Source organism: Empidonax traillii, unplaced genomic scaffold, assembly GCF_003031625.1.
Source record: "Empidonax traillii isolate 1590-97213 ecotype Southwest subspecies unplaced genomic scaffold, ASM303162v1 scaffold8:size5222938, whole genome shotgun sequence".
Classification (NCBI taxonomy): Eukaryota; Metazoa; Chordata; class Aves; order Passeriformes; family Tyrannidae; genus Empidonax; species Empidonax traillii.
The window spans coordinates 3,020,759-3,044,084 of record NW_020955201.1 but is presented as its reverse complement, the minus strand read 5'-3'; the positions used below and the strand labels follow the sequence as shown (position 1 = coordinate 3,044,084).

Genomic DNA, 23,326 nt, shown 5'->3' with positions numbered 1-23,326 from the left:
AGATGATGGAGAGCGGCTTGGCAAGCTCTTCTGCCAGCTCCCTCATCACCCTAGGATGGATCCCGTCTGGTCCCATAGACTTGTGAGGATCCAGATGATTCAGTAAGTCACCAACTATTTCCTCCCGGAATACAAGGGGGCTATTTGGCTTTCTATCTCTGTCTACCAGCTCCAGAGGCCAGTTGCTTTGAGGGCCATCTGTCTTACTGGTAAAAACTGAGGCAAAGTAGGTGTTAAGTACCTCAGCCTTCTCCTCATCTCTATTAACTATGTTTCCCTCTAAGTCCATCAAAGAATGGAGGTTTTCTTTGCCCCTCCTTCTGTTATTAATGTATTTATATGTATTTAAGGGAAAGACAGGAGTAAACCATACCAACTAAGTTCACTACATTTTCAGGGCAGGAGTTTGAGAGAAGGGGAGTTTAAGACCTCTACTAAGATTATGAAGACTATCTGTTAATGCTCTGATAGATGGGGAGCAAAATTTTAATTAGGAACATATGGCAGACACAGCTCACAAGGACACAAATGTTAAATTGTCTTCAGTGCACAGCTTCAGATAACCAGCTCCCAATAGAATAACAAGCAAACTGAGCTATCAACTGAGATACTGCTAAATTTGAAGCTTTTCTTCACAGAGACAATCCCCATACTTTACAAAGTACTAGAAGAAGCCAAATCACTTAGGAAATGTAACCCAAACCAAGATGCACAACAAATTATTTCTGGAAAGAAACCAAAACTCAAGGCAGCAGAGCTGGAATGGCTGAAGTTGATAGACAAGCAGCATAAACTCAACACTTAGGTACACATGAGAACAATGAAGGTCAAAGCTTATGTGGTTCTAGGAAATATTGTACTGTACAAGTACAGGACAGGTAACAATCTGCAGACAGTTCTAGAGATGAATCAGATTAAGTGGTTCTCAAACTCAGTAAATAAGTTAAAAAACCTGTAGTGTTGGAAAACAGGGTGGTGTACAAGACCAAAAAATAATCCTATGTTCTATGCAACCTGTGTAGGATCCTCTGTAGGAAGACTGAGTTCAGTTTTGGTTCCGTACCTCACAGAAAGATGAGGACTGAGTTTGGAAGAGAGCTCTACAAGGTATCAGAAAGTCGTAAAAGACATCCACATTAATAACAGTTGAGGAAAAAGAAACTGTTCTAACAGAAGATGACAAATTTTAAGGGTCAAAAATTTGGGCAATAATCTCATCTCTACACATTGTAAGATTACTCGATAAAGGAAAATTCTTATTTTTATGAGGATAGCAAGAAATCCCTTGAACAGCTGAAATAGGCTAAAGTGATTTAACGACCCCTTACTATTACAACACTTACCAGTCCAACTTAAAACGAAACAAAGCACCCACTAAGGATGACTTTAATTCATATTAGCGGAAGAATTAGGATGAACTTTAGGAGTCTTTCTTCAGGAGAGTACTTTAGTTTTTTTTTTTTTTTTGCCTATACTACTCAGATTTCAGTGAAGAGCCAAAAGGAAAAGACAGTATTCATACCTGAGGGACGAACGAACCTGAAAATCTAGACAATATGCTTGGACTTGAGACAGCTACATCCTTCTCCTGTGTATTTCCCACTTCAACTAAGATTCTGACAAAAATCCAAAATAAAGCACCTTATTGCCATTGACTTCAGAAGACTATGCTTGGACTTCTTTTCTAATTTAGTTATCAAGGGGCAGTTTCACTTCAAATTCAGATTTGCAGGGAGATGTCAAATGTGAATACATGAGAACTTAAGTTATATATTTAATGTCAACATACAACAGTGACAGAACAGTAACAGGAGAATATCTAAACTCCTGCATAAGCTTGAGCAACAGTTCATGGCTTTCTAATTTCAAACAAGGACACAATGTTTACGTAACACCTTTAGGCATGTATTTCTACCACTCATCAGTGACTTAGCTACACACTTCAGGCTTTTAAATAGCTAACAGCTTTTTGTAGCTTCACACAGATATCTGAATCTGTCCTCTAGCCTTCTCTCAGGCAGGCTTCACTGCTGCTGCAAGTCAGAGTTTTGCAATGCCACAGTGAGAGTGGGACACTACCTTCTGGAACAAAACACATTACCACGCAGACTAACAGTGTGTGCTACACAATCCAGGTGTCAGCATCAAACAGAAAAATTTTAGACTTCCTTGTGTGCTGCAGAGCATCAGACAAAAAAACAAGGCAATCTAAATCAATTTGATAGGGAACACTAGCTGACCATAAAGGCTACTTAGGAAACTTAGGACACCTAGGACACAAAGGCAAAAGGAGGCCTCACTGACATACTCCTACAATTCTCACTATGAACTCATTAGGTAAAACCAAGGCTAAACAACATATCCCTACTCCCATATCTCCTGTTCTTTCCTTCATCTGCACTATTGTTTCCACTTAAGCCAGTCTTATTTGCGAATGGGCACAGAGGGAAGTATGGTCAGAGGAAATGGTATTAGGATGAAATGCAAAAAAATTAAAATATTAGGGAGCCATATTTTTTTTTTCCTTTTCAGACCTCAGCAACTACTGCTGAGGAACCAAATATGTTAAAAATCACACATCACTGCAACACCTGAACTTCAGGAGAGGAAGTAGATGAAGAAATGGCAACAGACACTATTCCTGTTGCTCCCTCCTAAATGATGTATCTGAAATTACACTACTGGAAAGTTTTTATTTTAAAATAATTAACAAGACTGTATTTATAATTAACATTCACTCATCAATATTAGAACTCCTAGCATTTGCTAGAAATTGACAATGTCTAGTTGTCAGCAATACAGCAAGCTGATACGAAAAAATTTTAGATTTATAAAGGTCATAACATCAAAATCAAACTATTTGCTGATGGCAGAAATTTACACTTTTCATTGAATATTTATTTTACAAGTTTGTTGCATTAGTATGCTGAATCAAAATGTTTCTGTATCATTCTTATTCTGCATATACTTTCCTATTCATTTTAAATTATCTTACTAATATTAATTTCAGTCCCGATAGGCAACACATTTGGAGTTATTTATTTGCATAGCTTTATTGGCATTATCAGTATATTAAATCAATCTTGGGCAGGATTAGAGAGGTGTAGAAAAGCAGAAAATGGCCTTGTCTTCATGGAGTGTTACAGCTTTACTCACAACTGCTGAAAGCCTAAGGGCAAGTTAAAAGTCTAGTACCTTTCTATATCTTCCTTTCCTGTTGATAACCTGAGCTCATTATTTCACAAATTGAATCTCTGGTGTTGGTTTCTGACTTGATTACCGGGTCATAATTTTTTTTGGCTCTGGCACCCACTGCCAGTAAAATATTACTATGAGAAAGTTACCTCCATTAGCATTTTTCAATTTTTTCTTACCACAGTTAACTAAAAATAATCTCATAGATCAATATTTACATACAGTATTCAAACAAAAGCTTGACATTAAGTATTGTTAATGTGAAATTTCTTAAAGAGGGAAGAGGTAGATGCACTTGGGTCTCAGTCTGAAGGTGACCCATTTCAATTACAGAACAAAACATCAGGAACTGAGAAACTCTGCATGCTTCTGATCAAGTTTGAAGTGAAATTTAAGGCTTCCTCTGACCAAAAAAAGCTACTACTGCATAACCTCTAATACTTGGTTCATACAAGAAATAACATATGGGTGTTATTAATAACGCTACATTAACACATAGACAGAAAGCAAATTTTAATTTTAGAAATACTTCAATATTTACTTTAATATTTTACCTGATGCCCTTCACCCTGTTTATTCAGAAGCTGATTTGTATTACCAACAACATTAAGTCTGACATTAACTCAATCTTCCTTCCAAGTGGAACAACTAGAGCAGTTTGAGGGCAGTACTTTAGGGGACTCTGTGGGTCATTTTTTTATATTTAAGATGCTTCTGAAGCACACAACATTGTGGTTTTAGCCATTGTGACTTTACTTTTGTATGGTGTTGCATTCCTGGTAGACTAGTAAAAAGTCACCTCTACCCCTTGTCCTCTCCTTGGATACCACCTTCTTTTGGAACAGTACAATGACAAGAGAAAACAAATCATGCATATGATCATAAGGGTGGAATTAACGACTCTTAATACTTTATGCATAAGGTAACTGTTAGCTTTTCTTAGGTTATGTGGAAAAAAAGAACTGCATTTTATGTAGTTAACAAGCATTTTCTGAAGATTTCAGGCTGCTGATATTTTTAGGTTTTGATTTTTTTTCTCCCGCAACAATATTCTAAAATGCCCTTATTAACTGCAATCACAATTATGCTGTTTAAAGTTTGCTCTGCAGTTTTTTACATTAATTTATGAACTAGGATCCGCATGTAGAAAATAATCACCTCAAAACTAACTATCACAATTCTAGGTTGTTTGGAAATGTATCAATGTTTAATAAAGGAAAAGAATCAACTGTTTCAATACTTACTTTACTTCTTAATAAATTTGACTTTACTAGCCTGCCAAATCCAGTGTTTTGGTTTTTTTCACCATCCTAACTAGATCTGCACTTAAACAATGCAAAAAATGGGACATGAAGCATCTTGCTGGGTTTCACAACTGATAATTTAAGAAACAGGTTGTAGCAAGCTAAACTATCTTTGACACCAAGGTTGTCATGCCCCCCTTTCCCCAAGCTAGTTAGGGAAAAAATGCTAAAAAAAAGAGACACAAGTTTTACTCCTTTTGAAGTTTCTGTATAAGCCTATTCTAACTAGCTAACTCCTCTCCCAGTGTCTAATAAAGAGGGAAAAGCAGTCAATCCTTCAAGGTAGCCACCCAATGCCTTTCATAAGTCAAACACTGAAATTCATGTCTTCTGCTCTAGATAAAAACACCTTCTATATCATGACTTCAAAATGAAAAAAAGAACCTACCTCCCTACTTCTTACATGCCAAACTTGCTGGATATTTAGATATCCCCCTGGAAAACTACATTTTCCAGTTTGACACATCAAAGACAGGTATTGTAAGAAGTTCAGCACGATTTTAAAACAGCATCTCAGTTTGACAGACAAAAGGTTTTGAAAATCCAAGATTTAGAACACTATCAGTTTTGCTGAAGTCACAAAGTAAACAATGAACACATGCAGAATCTGTATCCAAAAAGTAAAAAGATGGAACAAAATGGGGCAAACCTAAGCTGAGGCAAAGTTTCTCATGAAACATTCAGTTCTAAAAGAATTCTCATCAAGTTCACAACTCAGGTGGTTGATTAACATTACAAGAAACCATCTCAGAAGTCAATTTGCTCAAAATCAGTTAATTATACAGAGGTTTCTCACAACAAACAGCAATTCACTCCCCTCGTTTTCTCACAGTACTGAACTAAGAACATGTAAGCCCGTTTACCTAATCTTAGGTTAGAAATTCCAAACTCCACTTTTAACCACAGGAGAGACCTGGAGTCAGTCCTTCAAATTATTATTATAAAGAGGATAACTTTCCAGAAGCATCAATACCTTGGTGCTCAAGTACCATCAATGTTTTGATACCAGAGAAATACCTGCTCAGTATCTTTAATGAAACATTTTTGTAGAAGAAAGGACTCCCTTTCCTCATTTGCCTCACTGATGGTTTTACAGTAATTTCAGACATCTCTCTTCTCCAGTTCAGGAAGATAAATAAACATTTGAGAGGCTATACTTGAAATGTAAGGACTCAGGAATCTCGATACAAGTAAAGATGAATGAAGTGATACAAAACCCTTGAAATTTAAACAGTTTTTATGCTTGAACATTAGCTGTTTTATATTTCGCAGCCATTGGCTACTCATTGGTGTTGCTAAGCATGAAGTTTTTCTATGTCTGTTTATATTTAAATTTAATATAAAATTAATTTAAAATCAGTGTTTTCTCTGTTAGGAGCACAATGAAACAGTCATAAAGTTTCAGTCTATTTTCCATTCTCTGAAGATCAACAACCTTGTGACATGCTACATTAAGTCTCACAAACATACTTTTGTTAGCAAACAGCTTAAGCAGCCTACTAGAACTACCTACCCACTCAGTAAGCAACAAAGAACTTCAAAAACAAACAAAAAAGCACTTTATATAGCAGTAGATTCATGTTAATAAAAATGGTTGTTTAGTAAAGGAAATAATTTCCTCTCAATTTTATTCAAATTACTGAGTGTCAGTTGAAGAACCTGGTTCTAAACCAAAAATAACTTTTATGCAGAAGCAACAGTTTGTTAAGGAACTTTCACTTGAGTTTTGGTAACCTGGCCAGAAAAGTTCTTTCAGAAAATTCCAGAGTAAGCAAAATTTCAGAGTAACACAAATCTGAAGTTTAGGCAAAATGGGGTATTTTGTCTCATAAAAGCCCATCTTTTCCTACTCTAAAGCAAGTTTTTAGATACAAAACTTGCATGAGATGAAGTAAATTAAAGAATGGATGAAGAATTATTTTAATCTAAGGATTATTTAAGTGTTGCTCATACAAATTCGAATGAAAAATGGGATTAACCTTCAGATTCCATGTAAATATGTTTTTTCAGATCCTATTAAAGTTATACTGGAAAAATACAATTTCTTAAATATTTTTCATAAAAACTTCTAAAGAAATTATAGGATATAGCACTAACCTCTCAATGAAAATACAGAAACAAGACATTAATAATATCAGACTGAAAACTGTATTTGGACACTTCTGGTTTATATTTAATTCTATCAAACACTTACTTGTGTGCCTACAGCACTTTTCTAAGGCTTCTGGTGATAAGATTACCTTATATTTTTGTAAGAACAGTTAGAAAGAACAGATGCACCACCACACCTACATTTATCAGACTAACCTGCTACTATTATGAAGACAGCAGCATACTGCACTGGAAAAACATGCTGCTAACTCTGACATTTCATTACATACTTTTGAGTCTAAGACATTGTTACAAGACCGCATTAAGCTTTGCTGTATTTCTTGCCTTGTCTTGATCCATGATATTTAGTTGCATAATACAAAGAAGATGCTTATAAATAATGTAATTGCTTTAACACATTAAATGTTTAATTTAATATTAAATGTTTTGGTGGTTTATTTAGAAGTCATAATATTTTCCTTTCCATTTAAAATGAGAACAATTGCTATTTGCCTTAGATACTGTAAACATTGCAGAGTAAAAAGGAAATGAAAGAAACTGAAAAATGTCAAGTAGCCATGAAACTGCAAACTACATATACTGAAAAAGCCATAAGACTCAGAACAGTCAAGTCCAGTGTTATTACATCAGGACAGCAAGATGCAAACTGAACTAGTTCTTGTCAGTTCAGCATAAACAGAAGAATTTTATTATCACTTCCTACTTGTAGACATACTTTTCTTCTGTTTATGTAACATTCCAGAACACCCTCACTCTTTGAAAAACAAGTAGAAAAATAACTATTAAATTAATGAAAAAAGCACTCAGTAACCTTTCCCCTATATGAACTCTAAATACCGAAATAACGTATACTAGAATTAACCAAGGAACCCGTCATATTCTATTCCTTTAAATGTAAAGGCAGAGATCTGGTACAATTTGCTGATTTATTTAAATAACTACCAAATTCTTGCAAAGCATGGAAGTTCAAACTGTCCAAACATAAATCGATATTAAAAGAAGTCTTATTTTCTGAAGTGGAAAAACTGCATAATTAATCAGGCTTTTTCACAAAGGGAGGTCACTTTTGGAATGCTTGTGCTCCTCAGCACTCACTAATGATCTGAAAAGGGGGTTGAATGAGGAGATTTAAGCCTACCTTGCCACTAATAACAGACAAAAAGGAAAGCAAACAGATACCTCATGATATGGGCTGCGCACTAATGCAAGAAAAACTTCAGTGTTGAAAAATACAAGTTGGTTTGGTTTTTTTTTTAAAGTAGCAGAGAAAACCAATTTCAATTTAACACTTACAGTGGCAAACTCTAAACTATTATCATTCAATAATTCCATATTATGAGTTGGTGATACCATAAAATCACAGCTCAGAACTCAGCAACAGTTAAGGTGAACCTCACAAGAGGGGTAAAAAAACCCAGCATGAAAAGAGTTTGAAGTTGTGCTGAGCAGAGTTCAAGACAGGATTTGAGTTTTTTCCTCATTCATTCCTGCACGGTAGCATGCAACAACCCAGACTTCATTTCTGCTTATCTGGCTTCAGGTTAAGTTCTCCATTTCCCCAGCTGAATCATTCACCAAACCTAGCCTGAATTTTAGCCTAGGGCTATCGAGCTCCATGTCCCCACAAACCCATACCTAAAGACCCCAAGCCTGTAAACTAGTTTTAGAAATGCCAGTTCTATGGACCTCTAACCCGGCAACTTGTTCAATGTATCCTTGTGAGATGTGTCCCTCAGGTAGTGCACTACAAACAAATTTTGGTACTTTTGTCTCAAGAACACTCCATTGTTCACTTTTTATTTTTTCACTAGATGCAGAAAAGCATCCCAATTTTGCAACTTAATTTTGTACGTTTTAATGTTATCTCTGTATCAAAGTGAAGGAAAAATGCCTATGTGTATATAAAGAGATGAATAGTCTGAGATGAAATTTTTTCAGAGAACCATTATCAAAAGGCGGCACTTAAGAACAGGTACTGGTTATTGTAATGAAGGCCCAATAAGAGGTGAAACCTCCTTAATACATGGAGTATTTATATACACAGCACTTCAACAAGTTCCAGGTAAAAATTCACACCTACTCAGACATCTATTTTAATTTGTATTCCTTCAACATCTGTACAACCCAGACTGAGAGGATGCACTGTGCTAGCTATTGTAGTTAAATCCTACACCTTGGAACGTTGCCTGTCTTGTACCTGAAAACATAATGGATGTTTTGTGCACTTTATACCTGAATTAAAGGGTTTGAAGATCAGCTAGTTTTATAATGAAATTAACTGACTTCATGGGAACACATAAGGAACAGATCAAGAAAGGTGAACCAAAATGCTGATGAAAAGTAGTGCCTTAAGAGACAAGAGCCAGTAATCAGATACAGAAAAAGCAGTCAAAGGATGAAAGAAAGGAGTCTAAAACCAGAATGATAACGTAGGAGATTTGACTCTAAGACTAACAAGCTTAACATCTTGGATAGATAAGAAACAATTCAATAATCAGTGAGAGAGGATGAATAAGACAATGAAAAGAGTCACTCAAACATAATGCAAGCTTTTCTTGTTTCATGATAGGCAGCTCAAGAAAGGTTCACAGTTGTTAGCCCCAAGTTCTCTAAAGTCTTATCTATGAAGAACAAGCAAATCAATTCATTTGAAACATATTTAACACACAGCTTCAATCTTGCAGCTTTCACCTGTCATAAATACCTTGAGTACTTTAATGACTGTACAGGGGAGCTTACAACTCTCTGCAAGCACCATGTTTGATATAACAAGGGACTAAGAAAGGAAATCAGAAAATAAAAATCAACATACCTTGTGTTGTTCTATTGCATCTACCCACTGTTGTCTGTGGTCTGGGTCCTGAGCTCGGAGGTACCAAACACTATCATTCACACTGATATCAAATCTGCATTCATCAAAGTCATGGGGCTGTGAAAGAAAAGAGTGTAAGAGTAGACAAAATTAGCAGCATGATCAATATTACCTCACAGATTATTTTGAAACTCAAATAAGAAAATCTAATCTATGTTGTCTTGAATTCATCCCAGATTCTAAATTCCATTTTAAGAAGTTGTCTCAAATAATGAAGGTAATGGAAAATGCTGCTCTTCTGAAATAGAAAAGTCCGTTTAATACATCATTATTAAATAAAATTTTCATAAATAAGTTCCACACAGAAATAAGTTTCATCTTTTCAAGTACTTCAAGTCCTTTAGCAAAATACTTACCATGCAGAAAAATAGTAGGTACACACACACACACATTTTATTTCAGAGCAGGACAAAAAAAAACCATAACATTACTGCTATCTGTATTAATTTTAGATGGAATACATACACCATAGCAAAGAGGTACCAGGATAGAATCAAAAACGTAGACTATAGCTAAACAGCAAGTCAGAGCAGAACTTAAGGGAGCTGTGATATCCTCTGCTTAAACCGTTTTCACCAAGTATATTTCACAGATAAATGGGAGCCATGTGCAATATTTTCAAACATCTCCAGTCAACTGCATCTAACTTTCACTTCAGGTGCCTTAAATACTTATAAGTACTTGTAATACTTTTAACAGCGTTACAATGAAGTTGGTAAAAAAAGTACAGTGAAAGAACACAACGATCTAATCTGCCCTGTATCCTGACACTGTCAATTCAAAGTTACTCCTTAGCAAACAATTAGCCGAGTCAAATAGTCCTCATACCCTTCATCCTTGAAAATTATTCTTAAGGAGATGTAACACAGGTATTGCTAAATACCTTTTTGAATTTGAATGCAAATTAAAAGTACACATGAGAATAACTGTAGGAGGCTAACAGCTCCAGGATTAAGGCCAGCGACTCGATCTAAAGGACCACAAATATTGATACCAGATGCTAAAGACAAGTCTACACAAGTAGGTAACATCCTTTACAATATATCAACCACTCTGCCAATACGTTCATCTTGCAGACTAAAGCACTGTGGATCACTCATGAAACACTCCACAAAAGAAAACCTAGAAGCAAGTCTCATTTGTTGTGCACACCATTCAAGGGCTAGTGAGAATTTTTTCAAAGAATTTGGAAATCAGAAGCTACTTACATACCAAAGTATCTATCTTTTTTTTAAGTATACTAAGAAAGGACAAAAGCAGAACAAAACTGAAACTACCAAGTTAAAAAATAAGCTAGAAAGAGTTTAACAAAGTCCACTAAGCTTCGTTTTGGGTTTTTTTGTGTTTTTTTAAGCTTCATGTAAAGCATCTGAACCTAAGTTCAATTTAAATAAATTTAAACTTCCCATGGGAAAAATCTCCAGCAACTGAAAAAACTGACAATCAAGTCAAACAACTGCAGCTACTAATTTCCTAATTGCCCATTTCAAGTTAATGCAATTCAAACAACATTCAAAACTGGCTCTATACACTGCTTTGGCTTCACTGAATCAGACAACATAGGGATGTGAGAAGGGACATGTGATGGTTTGCCCCTGGCTCAATGCCAAGTCCCATCAAAGCCTCTGTCTCTCAGCTGGACAGGGAAGAGAGGTCACTTGGTTTGCTCAGCCTGTGGAAGAGGAGACTGAGAGGAGACCTCATTGCAGCCAACAACTTCCTTATGAGGGGAAGTGGAAAGGGTAGGCACTGATCTCTTCGCTCTCATACCAGCGCAGGACTCAAGGCATGAAGCTGACTCGGGGGGAGGTTTAGGTTGGATATCAGAAAAAAGTTTTTACCCAGAGCGTGAACAGGCTCCCCAAGGAAGTGGTCATAGCACCAAGCCTGTCTGAGTTCAAGAAGTGTTTGGACAATGCTCTCAGGCACATAGTGTCACTCTTGGGGTGTCCTGTGTAGGGCCAGGAATTGGACTTGATGATCCTGATGGTTCTCTTCCAACTCAGCATACTCTAGAAATCAGGTCTAGGGTTATATTCAGCTCAATGTGCAGCTGCCATGTTACAAAAAACCCAGCTGATCAGGTAGTCCTATTAGACCCCCTTGCTTAAAGATAAGAAATAAAGTTAAGAAATGACAATGCTATGCTTTCAAAGGAAGTTAGGCAGGTGATACATGATTTGCTTTTGACAGATGCATGTTACCTATTTAACATCCCACAGTACTTATTAATTGCCTATTTTCCATATTTTTGGCAACTGAAATCAGACTCATTGTTTCTTCTCCTTTCCCTTTTTTTTTTTTTTTGAAGACACGCCTCATTGTAGGAACCCTGTATTAACTGAACATGAAAGACAAAAAAAAACCACCTGAACCACATGTGACCTGACCTGTTCTTTTCTTAACACAGAGCAAATTATCCCTCTTCTCAACCAGTAAGAGTTCACATGTCATTTTCACTGATAACTTGGCAGACTACTGTATGTAACCTTTTGGTACCAACTGTTATATTCCCCTCCTCAATGAGCTTCCTTGGTTTCCCTCCTGCTATAAATGCTTTTATTGTTTTCTGTAGCTGCATCTAGCAGAGACCACAAAGTGTCATTCACAACTTCTCAGATCTGTGATTTTTCCTTCTAACATCCTCCTCAGACTAGTCTGACCCTCTCCTTTACACCTGCTGGAAGTTTTTCAATTTCTCTTCACCTTCTTCCTGTAGACCTCAACTCATTACATGTTCATTTCACGTGGCCTTTTCCCAGTCTGCAGAAGTCTCAAGCAGCATACATACATAAATAAAGAAGGCACTGGGCAGGAAACCCAGATCAATAAGACACTGTGAATGGGAGAACCAGCAAACATTTATAGCAATTTCAAAGTTGCTTTTGGACAGACATATCTGTGGCAGAGGCAATTGCTGAGTGCACCAAGGGCTCCTTCTAGAGCCAGCATTAAAAAAACCAAAACAAAACCCCAAAACCCAACCAAAACTCAGCTAAATCATAATTCCATGCAAGAATATCCTGTAATAAAGAAGACTCCAGCATTCTCAAATACCATTTTTGTATGCTTTATAATCTTTCTTCCAAGGCATCTACAAAGAATCCAGCAGAAACAAAGGCAATTGCAAGTATTCAAGTGTCCCAGATCCTTCTGTCCAAAACCAAAGGATACTAGCTCTTAAATTCGGAACCAGCAAGAACAGTTTACATGAAGAAACACTTACTTGGCTACAGTTACTGAGGAAGTCAGTAGCCAGCTCAGGTCTCATGACTCATAGCTGACTGCATTGCCACAAAATCCTTCCTGCTATGCAGCTGTTAAGCCTGATGTATTCATAAAACAAACTTCAGAGCAGTATCTGCTGAAAAATACTGGTTCGGGGGCTTAAGGCAAATCACACAGGAAAGTCTTATGTGTTTTTATATACTTCATAACATGCAAGAGTACTCCATCGGAGGGAAAAAAGGAAAAACACCTTGAAGGAAGAAACTTTCACCTGCTCGCTCATTACTCCACTACACTTCTGTTTTCCCTACAGAAGAAAGGCAGGGTGGTTCACAGCAGATACAACTCAAGTTTGCATATTACAAGTATTAAAGTGGGTTTCCACCATTATTCCCATTGCAGAACTAAAACTTACCTAAGCTAACATTATTTTAAATTTTTGAAGGTTTCTTTGTATTAAGGAAATACTGAGTAGGGAACTAGGACACAAGACAAAAAATAGAGGCCTACAGAAAATAAGAACTACCATTCTTGATTCTGTTTCAGATGTGAATGCCTAGCTAGATGACAGCCTCTACTGAATTTATGTTAGTGACACAGTTCTCCGTTCTAAAAAGCAGTACTGACATTGCAATAACATGTATTAACTGAGTGAAGACAAGCATTGAACCTACCTAGTTCGGCAGTACATACCTATTTATTCCTGAACATTCATAAAAGAGTAATTTTAAAATGAAGGCAAATATTAAGTATTACTTGTTTTATTCCCTCTAAAAAAAAATTGCAAAATTGTGAGATATCATTACTTTGGAAAAGGCATTTTGTGAAGTGATATATTTTGGTTTACTTAATTTACTTAAGAGGTTTTACAAAACTCTTTTAAGGGAAAAAGCTCGAATGATCTGAGTTCCTGACAAGGATTGTTAGCTTTCAGTCATTATCAACACTTTAGTAGTAGCTTTAAGCTAAAACATGAAACCTGATGATTCCCCCCTCTTAATGCAACTCAAAACAAGTTGACAGAACTTCACATTCTTTTTTTCAGGTAGGCTTGAGGAAGGTGTCAGTCAAAAGTTACTTAACTGAAAACTGAGAAAACAAATTTAACTTTTGGTAATCAAACTTCTTTTTTTTAATCAAAGGTTTTTGTTTTTTTTTTTTTAATGGCTTACACATGGCCATTATGGCCTTATATCAGAATACCTAAAGCTACTAAAAATGCTAATACTCAGCCTTTAAGAAACAAAAAATGTCTTATCTAAGTAAAAATCGTTTAAGATTATTCTTCCTATGTAAACAAAAAGTGTTTTGGATATATTTCACTGACACAAATGTGTAGCCCATGCTTACAGACTTATGGGATTTTTTTTGCTCGTAGCATGTATATAGGGACAAACCACCCCCCCAGTCACTTCTTTTCCATTTAGAAAGCAAGTTGGTACATTCTGCCCTTTGCTTCTTCTGACAGGGAATCACCAAAACACCACTTTGCAACTCTGATGTCTGTCTGCACGCATCTTCACATTAACGAGCCTGCAGAACTTTTAAAGATAGCAGACTTCACCAATTGCAACTTAAATACCTCTTAAAAAATTGGACATGAAAAGCTGTAGCCTGGAAAATGAGATGCAAACCAAACTATCATAACCAATGTTTCCCAGTTCAAGAGAGCCGAACACACTATTTTTCCCATGTGAACAGTGTCACTGTCCTACAGTGCAAGGTACAATTTATCTACTGGCTAATTTTTCCACCATTCCCATGGAATTCAGGAAAAAGTATCCCTTTTCCAACATTCTTCAATTTCCTGAAATCCTCCAGTTACAAGGTACCTGAACAAACTACCACTTCCTCTAAAAAAAAAAAAAAAACAAAAAAAGACGTTCAGAGCAGTTACCACAAAATCTACAATCTGCTTATTTGTTCTCATAGATCATTCAAAGGGTTCTGGACCTGGATGCATTCATTCAAATGCCAAAAACACCTCTATCCTCTCTAGTTTCCAACAGGAAATCCAAGAGATCATTCCTGGATAAAACAGAGAGGACAAGAAAGCATAGAGGGGCACTAGCAATTAGCAGAATACAATAAATTGCAACTATAACATGGTATTACTTTTGAAACAGACATAAGTTGGAAAGAGGACTGTATTCACACATAAGCAAGGGAACCTCCTCACAACAGAAGGCAGCAAACTGGACAAAGGAAGAGATGAGAATGTGATAGTTTAGGATGCAATGGACAAAACTAGTATCCTATGTTAAAAAGAGGGAAGGCATAACATCTTATATGATGAGCTATAGAAATACAAGGCTGAGCACCTTAAAAAATAGCTTACCTGAAACAATAGAAAAAGGGAAAGCAATGTAATGTAGCAGATAAGATCAAATAAAGAAAAAAATTCTCTTAACTGCATGATTTTCAGTAAGCAGCACGTATCAAAATAAGAAAAGCACTGCAGTTATTGAGAAGTGAGGCTAACACCAAAGTGTGTACTTTGACTGTGGGAACACATAAAAAAACCCTTTTGATGCCAAAAAGATTACATGAACACTTCCTATATGTACTTAAGTTTAGGTGCTAACAAAAAACACAGATATAAAAAGTTTAGGATTCGTGCTGTATGATTGAAGGCATTTGTTTCAAAAGTACATATGAAAACGGTATTTCAACTTCCATGAAAAACCGTTTTGGAATTGGCCAAAAAAAAAATTAGCTAGATAAAAGCAAGAGGAAAATCTCAGCCAAGTTTCAAAAAGTGCACATCTTAAAATAATTTTTGAGAGCATTTAATTCATGACAGATCCAAACTGTGAAGAAATTATGTCCTCTGACTACAAAATGTAAAATGGTTGAAAACATGCTAACCTATTAAAAAACATTGAACAGAAAGAAAGTGAAATGAAATATCACTGAGATTATTTAAAAGTTGTGTTCTATATGATGAATAGTACAATGGAAAAACCCTTTCAGCTGAATTAAACCATGTGTTTTACCAAATAATATAAAGCTTGGTTAGAATTTTACCAGACAAAACAGGTCTACAAAACAGTCTTTTGTGCCCTATTAAATAGTAAGAGCAAGTATTTCTCAAGTTGCTGTGTTTCTTTCTGAGTCACTGAAAAGCTCATGAGCCAACATAAAGATAGGGAGATCACTTACTTCCTGCCAGCAGGGTCAAACAGATTTGACTTGGTGAAAATTGATTTAATTTGTGACCAATTAGAGTTGGATGGTGAGAAATGAGACAAAACTAAAAATGCAGGCAGAGGGGGATGGGGCATGAGGGCTGTGGTCAGTCAGTAATTCTGCCACTCCTTCCTCACACTCTTCACCTCCTCCAGAAAGGATTTTGTCCATCACTGCAGTTCTTCAGGGTAAATCTGTTCCAGTATGGGCTATTCAGACTGCAGCCCCTGTCAGGATATATCCAACTGCTATTGTTGGGTCCTACACAGGCTGCAGTGTGGTCATCTGGTTTGGTGTCGTTCTCAACACCGTCTGCAGGGAAATGCCTGCACAGTGGTCTCCTCCACAGGCTGCAGGGGACCTCTGCTCTGTGGCTGGAGCATCTCTTCCTGCTATGAGCTGTTTCTCACACTTTTTCCTCACTCCTCTCTTTCTCACACCTTTCTGAGTGGTATTTTTTAGGCCCTCTAACTATGTTTACCTTGAGGTGTCACCACAATGGCTCAAGGGCTCAGCTGTGGTGGGTCCAGTGAAGCTGACTGGAACTGGCTGTGTTTGTTGCAGGACAACCTGGAGTCTCCTCACAGTCCCCAACTTCACCATGATCACTTAGTGCAATCATAGAAGTTCATCAAGATCCTTTTGTCTCTATGACTTCTTTTTGAAGACACTTGGTTTATTAAAGTTACTGAAGTAATTAATTTTGCAAGGGTTTTTTACTTTTTATATCAATATCTACCTCAGAGCTAACTGCCAGGATGGAGCAACTGGGAGAAAGCATTATACTCCATTGTTTATAATACATTTCATTAAAAACTTACTGAAACCCCCCAAAATGTTGCAAATTCTAATCCCCCTTATCTGTATTAATTGCTCCCTGTTGCCCCAAGAAAAGTCAAGTACATCCACAAACCTGGGAAATTAGGGTCTGCCAAAATTCACAACACAAAATTCTGTTTTCCCTTTCTGAGTTTCAAAATGCAGGCAAAACCCAATAGAAACACTGCACTACAATGTCTTGACTTTCCTTGTTATTCTTAAGCAATAAGAACCCACTTTTTAGTTACATTGGCTGGCTGTAATTTTTTTAAAGGGTATAGGAAAACCTTAATGCAAACAAGCAAATAAACAAGACAACTCTATGCCTACCAAAACAGTGATGAGCCTTTGAGGGGTCAAATATAGGCTAATCGCTTATTGTTCATTACCACATTTAAAAGAATTTACACATGTAGGAAAAAAACTCACTTAGAAAATAGGCTTAAGAACATAAAGGCCTATTTAAAATTTTTACATTCTTTCCTACTACCCAAATATTTCACTTCAGGTCTTAAGTTAGCATATTTGCTTTTCAAAATGATTTTCAACACTTATTTTTCTTTTAAATAATAATCTTATCTTTCCAAATCTTACTAAAGTAACAGCCAGTGAAAGCAGCAGCACAATAAGCAGAACTTAAAATTAGTTTGTTAGCATGCTATGCAAACTTTAAAATTAGCTTGGTTTAATCCATTGCAAAGAAGTTCTCTCACTGGGGAGAAAAAAACCCCAACCCTTTCAAGTCTGGATTCAGCATATATTGTGCATAGTACTTTAGCAGTGAAACGACATCAGAAATTTGAAACCCACAGTTCTCAAGCATAAACCTGGTCAATCTGGTTTTCTGCATACCTCCCAAAGAGGTTCAGATGCAGGAGTGATCGTATAGAAGTAATTTTAAGATTTTTTGTGAAGAATCATTTATCTCGCACTATAATATTTTATAGTACCTGATTTTTTAAATTAACATTTCATCAAATTATTTCTTTGTTAATAAAATGGAATTACTATGTAGTATCAAGTCATGCTGTATTGGTTTATATGTAAACACACCTCTGACACATGCCTTACATGCATTGTAAAATTACTTGTAATAGGAAGACCTAGAGTGTAACAAAAGTGCACTTGAAATGTCAGCTAAACTTCAATCAAAACATGGAATGGCACTGCGTTACTAAAAGAAAGAGGGCAAGACTGAAATAGTTGTAAGTCAGCATGTGTATGCAGCTGTCACCTTAAATGATCCACTAGTGACTTTGTAAAAGCTCCCTGGATTAGTGATTCAGTATTAACAGATTTAGATACACACTGTAAGAAGTGAGGACATAACTAATAGGCCCATCCTATTTGACAGGAGTTTGAGTATGAAGAGCTCAAAACTTGGACTAATTCAAACCTTGCCTTTAGAGCTAAGTATCAGCTAACGACTCCAGTATATGAAATACTGGAAATGGAAGTGTACATATTGTTTACTTGGTGAGAACCAAATCACAGAACTGAGTCCCCTGAAGAAAAATTCATACAATACTTCTCAGGCTTTCATTTGGAACAAAATTTAATTGCATTTATTCAATACCTACATGCATCAGCTATGGAAAAAAAACCCCACATAGAAGTATATACCATGTAGAAAAACATCAGCCTAGAACTGTTTACAAATCACCAAATGAAACTCCTTAGGAATCCCACAATACACAGCAAGAAGATTAAGTTACCAACCAGGCAGGAAGCCAGGCAACTTTGTATCAACTTCAGTGAATGCAGAAACACTGTGCCTGCCACTTTTTTTCGTTTATTTTTACAATATTTTATAACAGGAATCACATACGCACTGCTGCACTCCTAAAATAACTATTTGTGTATTGATCAGCTTCACTGTACCTCACACGATGCACTGCAGCATGGCACAGAAGACCCAAAAGTGGCACACACACCAGCAGCAACAGAACAATACAGATTTCACAAGAAAACCACAAGAAAACCACGAGCAAGTATCCAGAGAAGGTACTCAGTCCTAGGAGAAAAGGAATGCTTCATACTACTATTCACTGGTGGAAAGACTAGAGCATTCTGGACTTAGATTCATGGTGACGGAAATGGAAATTCCTATTCTAGGAAATCAGTGGAGTTGTAGCTAGAACAGAGGCCTGCTATACCTGTTAAAGCAGCACACTACAACTTCAGATTAGCTTTGAATCCAAACATAAGCAACTTAACACAGTACAACTGAATAAGCATTTCCATAAATGCAGCATTAACATTATTAGCAACAGGACTTCTGCTAACTATGCAAGTCCAAGTCTTGACCTGTAAGACTCATTATCAGCTTCTTATGAAAACTGGTTCTATGAACTAGACCTTGGTACCAGGTATCTCTTGTTATGATATAAAATTTAAGCATGTGATATCAAAGACCTTAAAACTACGCACATAGATGAAAAGCAGAGGCCTCCAGAACCATAAACAGCTCCTTAATGATGAAACACTGGTCAGTGAAAACATGTAACCCCAAGAGCTGGGAAGGTTGTTCTTGCTCTTGGTGGGAGCAGGTACTCCAGAGGGGAAAAAAAAAGAAAAACAAAAACAAACAACAAAACCAAACAACTGAACAACAGGGCAAAGAAGCAAAAAAGTTGCAGTTTGGGATAGGAACCCCTCACCAGCATGACACCACATGCAGTCCAGGATCATGTGCCTCAATCATTTTTATAAAAGATGGTTACAAAAAACCTAATTTTGGGTGATGTGTGTCAGCAGAAGATGGCTACTTTAATTCTGCCCGTGTCCTGTCACCTCCTCCCACTCCTTGCTGAAGAACTCTTCAATCAGGTTACGTTGACCTCAGCAACCAGGGCCATCGAGAACAAGGATATCAGGCTGGCAACGTGATGCTGGTAGTACATGGTACTGCACAGTCACAGCTAATTTAGCATATGTCAGATATACAACACTGACTGCTTTGAACACATAATGATAATGGTTAGTGTGTAAGAACTAATGTATAGCAATAATTAACAATGCATAAGAACTAATTAAAAGCACAAACCATTATACTAATGAATGCCAGCTTAAAACCTTTCATTCTAAACTTAAAATTGACCTGAATTGTCAGTCTAAATTCTTCCATCACAGTTTCCTCTGATTCCTTCATATATATATATTTCTGTACCTATATATCTAAGCACACAACTAGTTGTCAAAGAGCTTAGAAAGAGAGCTTAGGGAAAAGAGCATAATTTTTCCTTAAAAGGCAGCAACTTACAAAGCTTTAAGAATATATTAGACACCAGTGATAGTATAATCTGAGTTAAGTGCCTGGAGACACGAGGTAAAACATTCTGTTCCAACTAGTTCTCTTAACTGAGGAAAGATGGACATCAATCGAGTGGAAAGACATACCAAACAGATTTAAGAAGTGGCTGAGGTTGGCCAGACTATTTGATCTAATTCATATTGATCAGAAGTCATCTGGAACAAGAGAAAAGCAGCAACTATGCCCAAAGGAGGAAAAAGATGAACTGGGAGAAGGAGAAAACAACACTCAAGTAATCATCTATGAAGAACTTTTCTGCATGTATGGACAGAAGTGAAAGGCTGGTGAGCTAATGACTTCAGAAAGCAATTAAAACAGAGATGGCTGAGTGCAGCTGCATATTAGTAAATAAAAAAAAAGTATTCTGACCTTTTAACTTAAGGTCACCTCCAGTGACAAAAAATACAAAGTTCACACATGACTGAGTTTAAGCATTCTTAAAATTTATCAAGCATGACACTTCTCTAAGCATTTCTCAAGATTGTCTGTATGGGTCCATGCAGAAGAGCTATCTTGACCAGGCAAATCCTTTCTGAAAAAAACCTAGAACTCAAGAGATAAACACTTTGTTGTTACGAATCTATAAAGGGATTTAAGAAGCTATTAATATAAATTACTACCATGATTAAATTAGTGATGGCCTTGCTGTGAGACTGCCTCAAGTTGTTCTTGACTTATCATGCTGTGACTACAATAGTTAGTCATGTACAAGTCACTCTGTACAACGTGGTGACGACACTATATGAAAAGACAGAGTGATCAAGGCAAAGAAAATATGAGCTGAAAGACCTTAAAGTTGAACTTCCAGGTCTACAGAGTATTTTCTTTGTTGTTTTAATAACAGACCCTAGACCTTCAAATTCCAAAACTGAGTCCCAAAGATCCACACCTACAGCACTGCCATGGATATCCATTCTTAATCATGTGCACAGAATTCTCCATTGAAAGTTTGACTTCGGGAATGAAAGAACTACAAAGCTTTAAAATAAAGAAGGGTATCTTGATTAAAGACCATCTGACACTGACAACCACCTACCAAAGTTAGTATGCTGAGATTAATACAACAAAGATTAAATTTGTCCATATATCTACTTTTTTATAATACTCATAATTTCCTCTCATCCATTGACTATATAGCAGAACTTTTAACTTGAGTTTCAGCTTCTGCCCTTTTATAAACCAACTAAACACCTTTAAGGTGTTTGTTCTTAGCTGGGTAAAAGCAACTCAGCTTGTGGAAGGACAATGACTTTCATCGTCCTTCCACAAACTTACCTCACGTGGCCAGTTCTTGACAGTTCATTACTTGAGGTAATCCAGTGAGTATACAATAAATATTCACCCCTTAGTCCTCTATTCCAGAAAAATCAGTTCTTTTGAGCTGCAGTAGTTAATATAGCAAGTAATCCAACCAGATTCTGTATTTTTCATTCGACTGAAGACTACTGTCACAAGACCATACCTGTTCTGGAGGTATGACAATATAATTCTGCACTTGAAACACCCAAAAATCTAATTTAATTAGTCTTTCTTTCAATGAATAGAGGGTGTAAGATGAGTGTCTTACAAAGTACCCCTGTAGAATTACCTGTCTATCAATCCCTAGCCAATGTAATACAAATGATAAAACAAGAGCAGAAACAACTGTGGGTTTCTGCATACAAGATTCATGTCTAAATTAATATTATGACTTAGAATTAGATTGATCTTCATAGCTGGAAGTACAGTAAGACTACTCAGTGAGAGCAGCTTTCCAAACTTTTGCTTGTACATCAACAAAGCGTGGACAATTTATAATAGTAGTAGAATTAATTATGCACAGAAAATCATTACATTCCCCACTGGATTCAAACATGCATACCTAATCTGAGTGCCTACAAGAAAGCTTCATGAAACTCCAACACCTACAAGGAAATATTGCAGCCATGAACATCTCATATCACTCATGTCCTGCATTGTACTGAAGGAAGACTTCGTGAAATACACTAGGTTAGGATAAAAGTAGTTACTACACCTGTCTCTGGATAGCAAGATCAAGGGAAATTGAACTTACAGTAAGAAAGATTGATGAAAAATACTAAAGATTAAGATCCCCACTACATCAAATCAGTGCAACTTAGATTAAACCAGTAAGAAACCTGACTTCCCCTCCCTAGCAAAGTAATCACAAACCACACAGTAAACAGTAAGTTTTACTTAGCAAAGGTCATTTCCACACGTTATCATCTCAACAGTCACTTTAGCAGCTTGGTGTTCTCCTGTGCATTTAAATACATGCTAGAAATTTTATAGTTAGTAAAGACATTACAAGGACACAGAATAAAAATTAACTATCTACCTCAGGAAGAATATTTTAAACATTTACATTTGAGTATAAACTATTTTCAATTGAAAACTTAAGTTAAAAAATATTCAACTTGCTACAAAACAACTATCAAATCAGAAGCATTCAGGCTTTAGCATGAATGGCTAAAGCTAAATATTTTAGCATGAATGGCATACTGGCTTACAAGTATGAATTCTGAAAAACTAAGAGAGAGGTAATTGCAGGACAGTTTCAAAAGTATATTTCTATATCCTAGAGACAGGATCCAACAGTATTCCTGAACCTTCAAAATTTACAACAACAATAATTTTAATTGTAACTAGAAATAATTAACAGACATTTACTAGCTTTCAGGGATGCCATCTCAAACTACCATCAAGCAATTAGACTGTCAAATACCACTCACAAACCATTAGCTGGGATAAAAATGGAACAACTAAAATATCAGATTAACTCTTGAATTCTTTCTAACACTTCTAATTCTTTCTCAGTGTAGTCAAGAAGTTCAAGAACTGAAAATCAAATGCAACAAGTCAATTCCAAGTTATCAGATGTAACAAGTGCCAGATAGAAGAGTTAAAAAATCACCTGTAAGAAGTTCTAGCATTACATACTTACTAGTCAGAAGACGTGCTGGTCAATTTCCCTTTACAAACTGCAACGTACCAAAACATTTCAGCAGAAATGGCAGCATCACTATCACTCCACCGCCACAATTGGAATTCAGGATGCTGAGATGTGCTCTACAGTGTGCTATCAGATGCTCTACTTCCTTGCCAGCACCTTCCTGTCTCTTCCTGGTTGGCATGCTAAGCCTCTTGCTAGGGAACTTGAAAACTTCCTTAGCAGAAGCTCAGCAGACTGCCAGAAGTTCACCTAAGTCAGAACTCCTAAAGTTTTGACGGAGAGGCACCGGAACATACACACAGATCTATAAGATCACAAATATGTCCGCTTTATTGCGATGG

At 36.5% G+C, this 23,326-nt stretch overlaps 1 protein-coding gene across 2 annotated transcripts in view; it reads right to left on the bottom strand.

Annotated features, from left to right (window-relative positions):
- Nucleotides 1–23,326, bottom strand: part of COL4A3BP (collagen type IV alpha 3 binding protein) — a 72,869-nt gene that overhangs the window by 44,031 nt on the left and 5,512 nt on the right. For both annotated transcript variants that reach the window (XM_027883056.1, XM_027883064.1), the window contains exon 3: nt 9,424–9,540. In XM_027883056.1, coding sequence (XP_027738857.1) covers nt 9,424–9,540 — 117 coding nt within the window. The remainder of the gene's footprint in view (nt 1–9,423; nt 9,541–23,326) is intronic.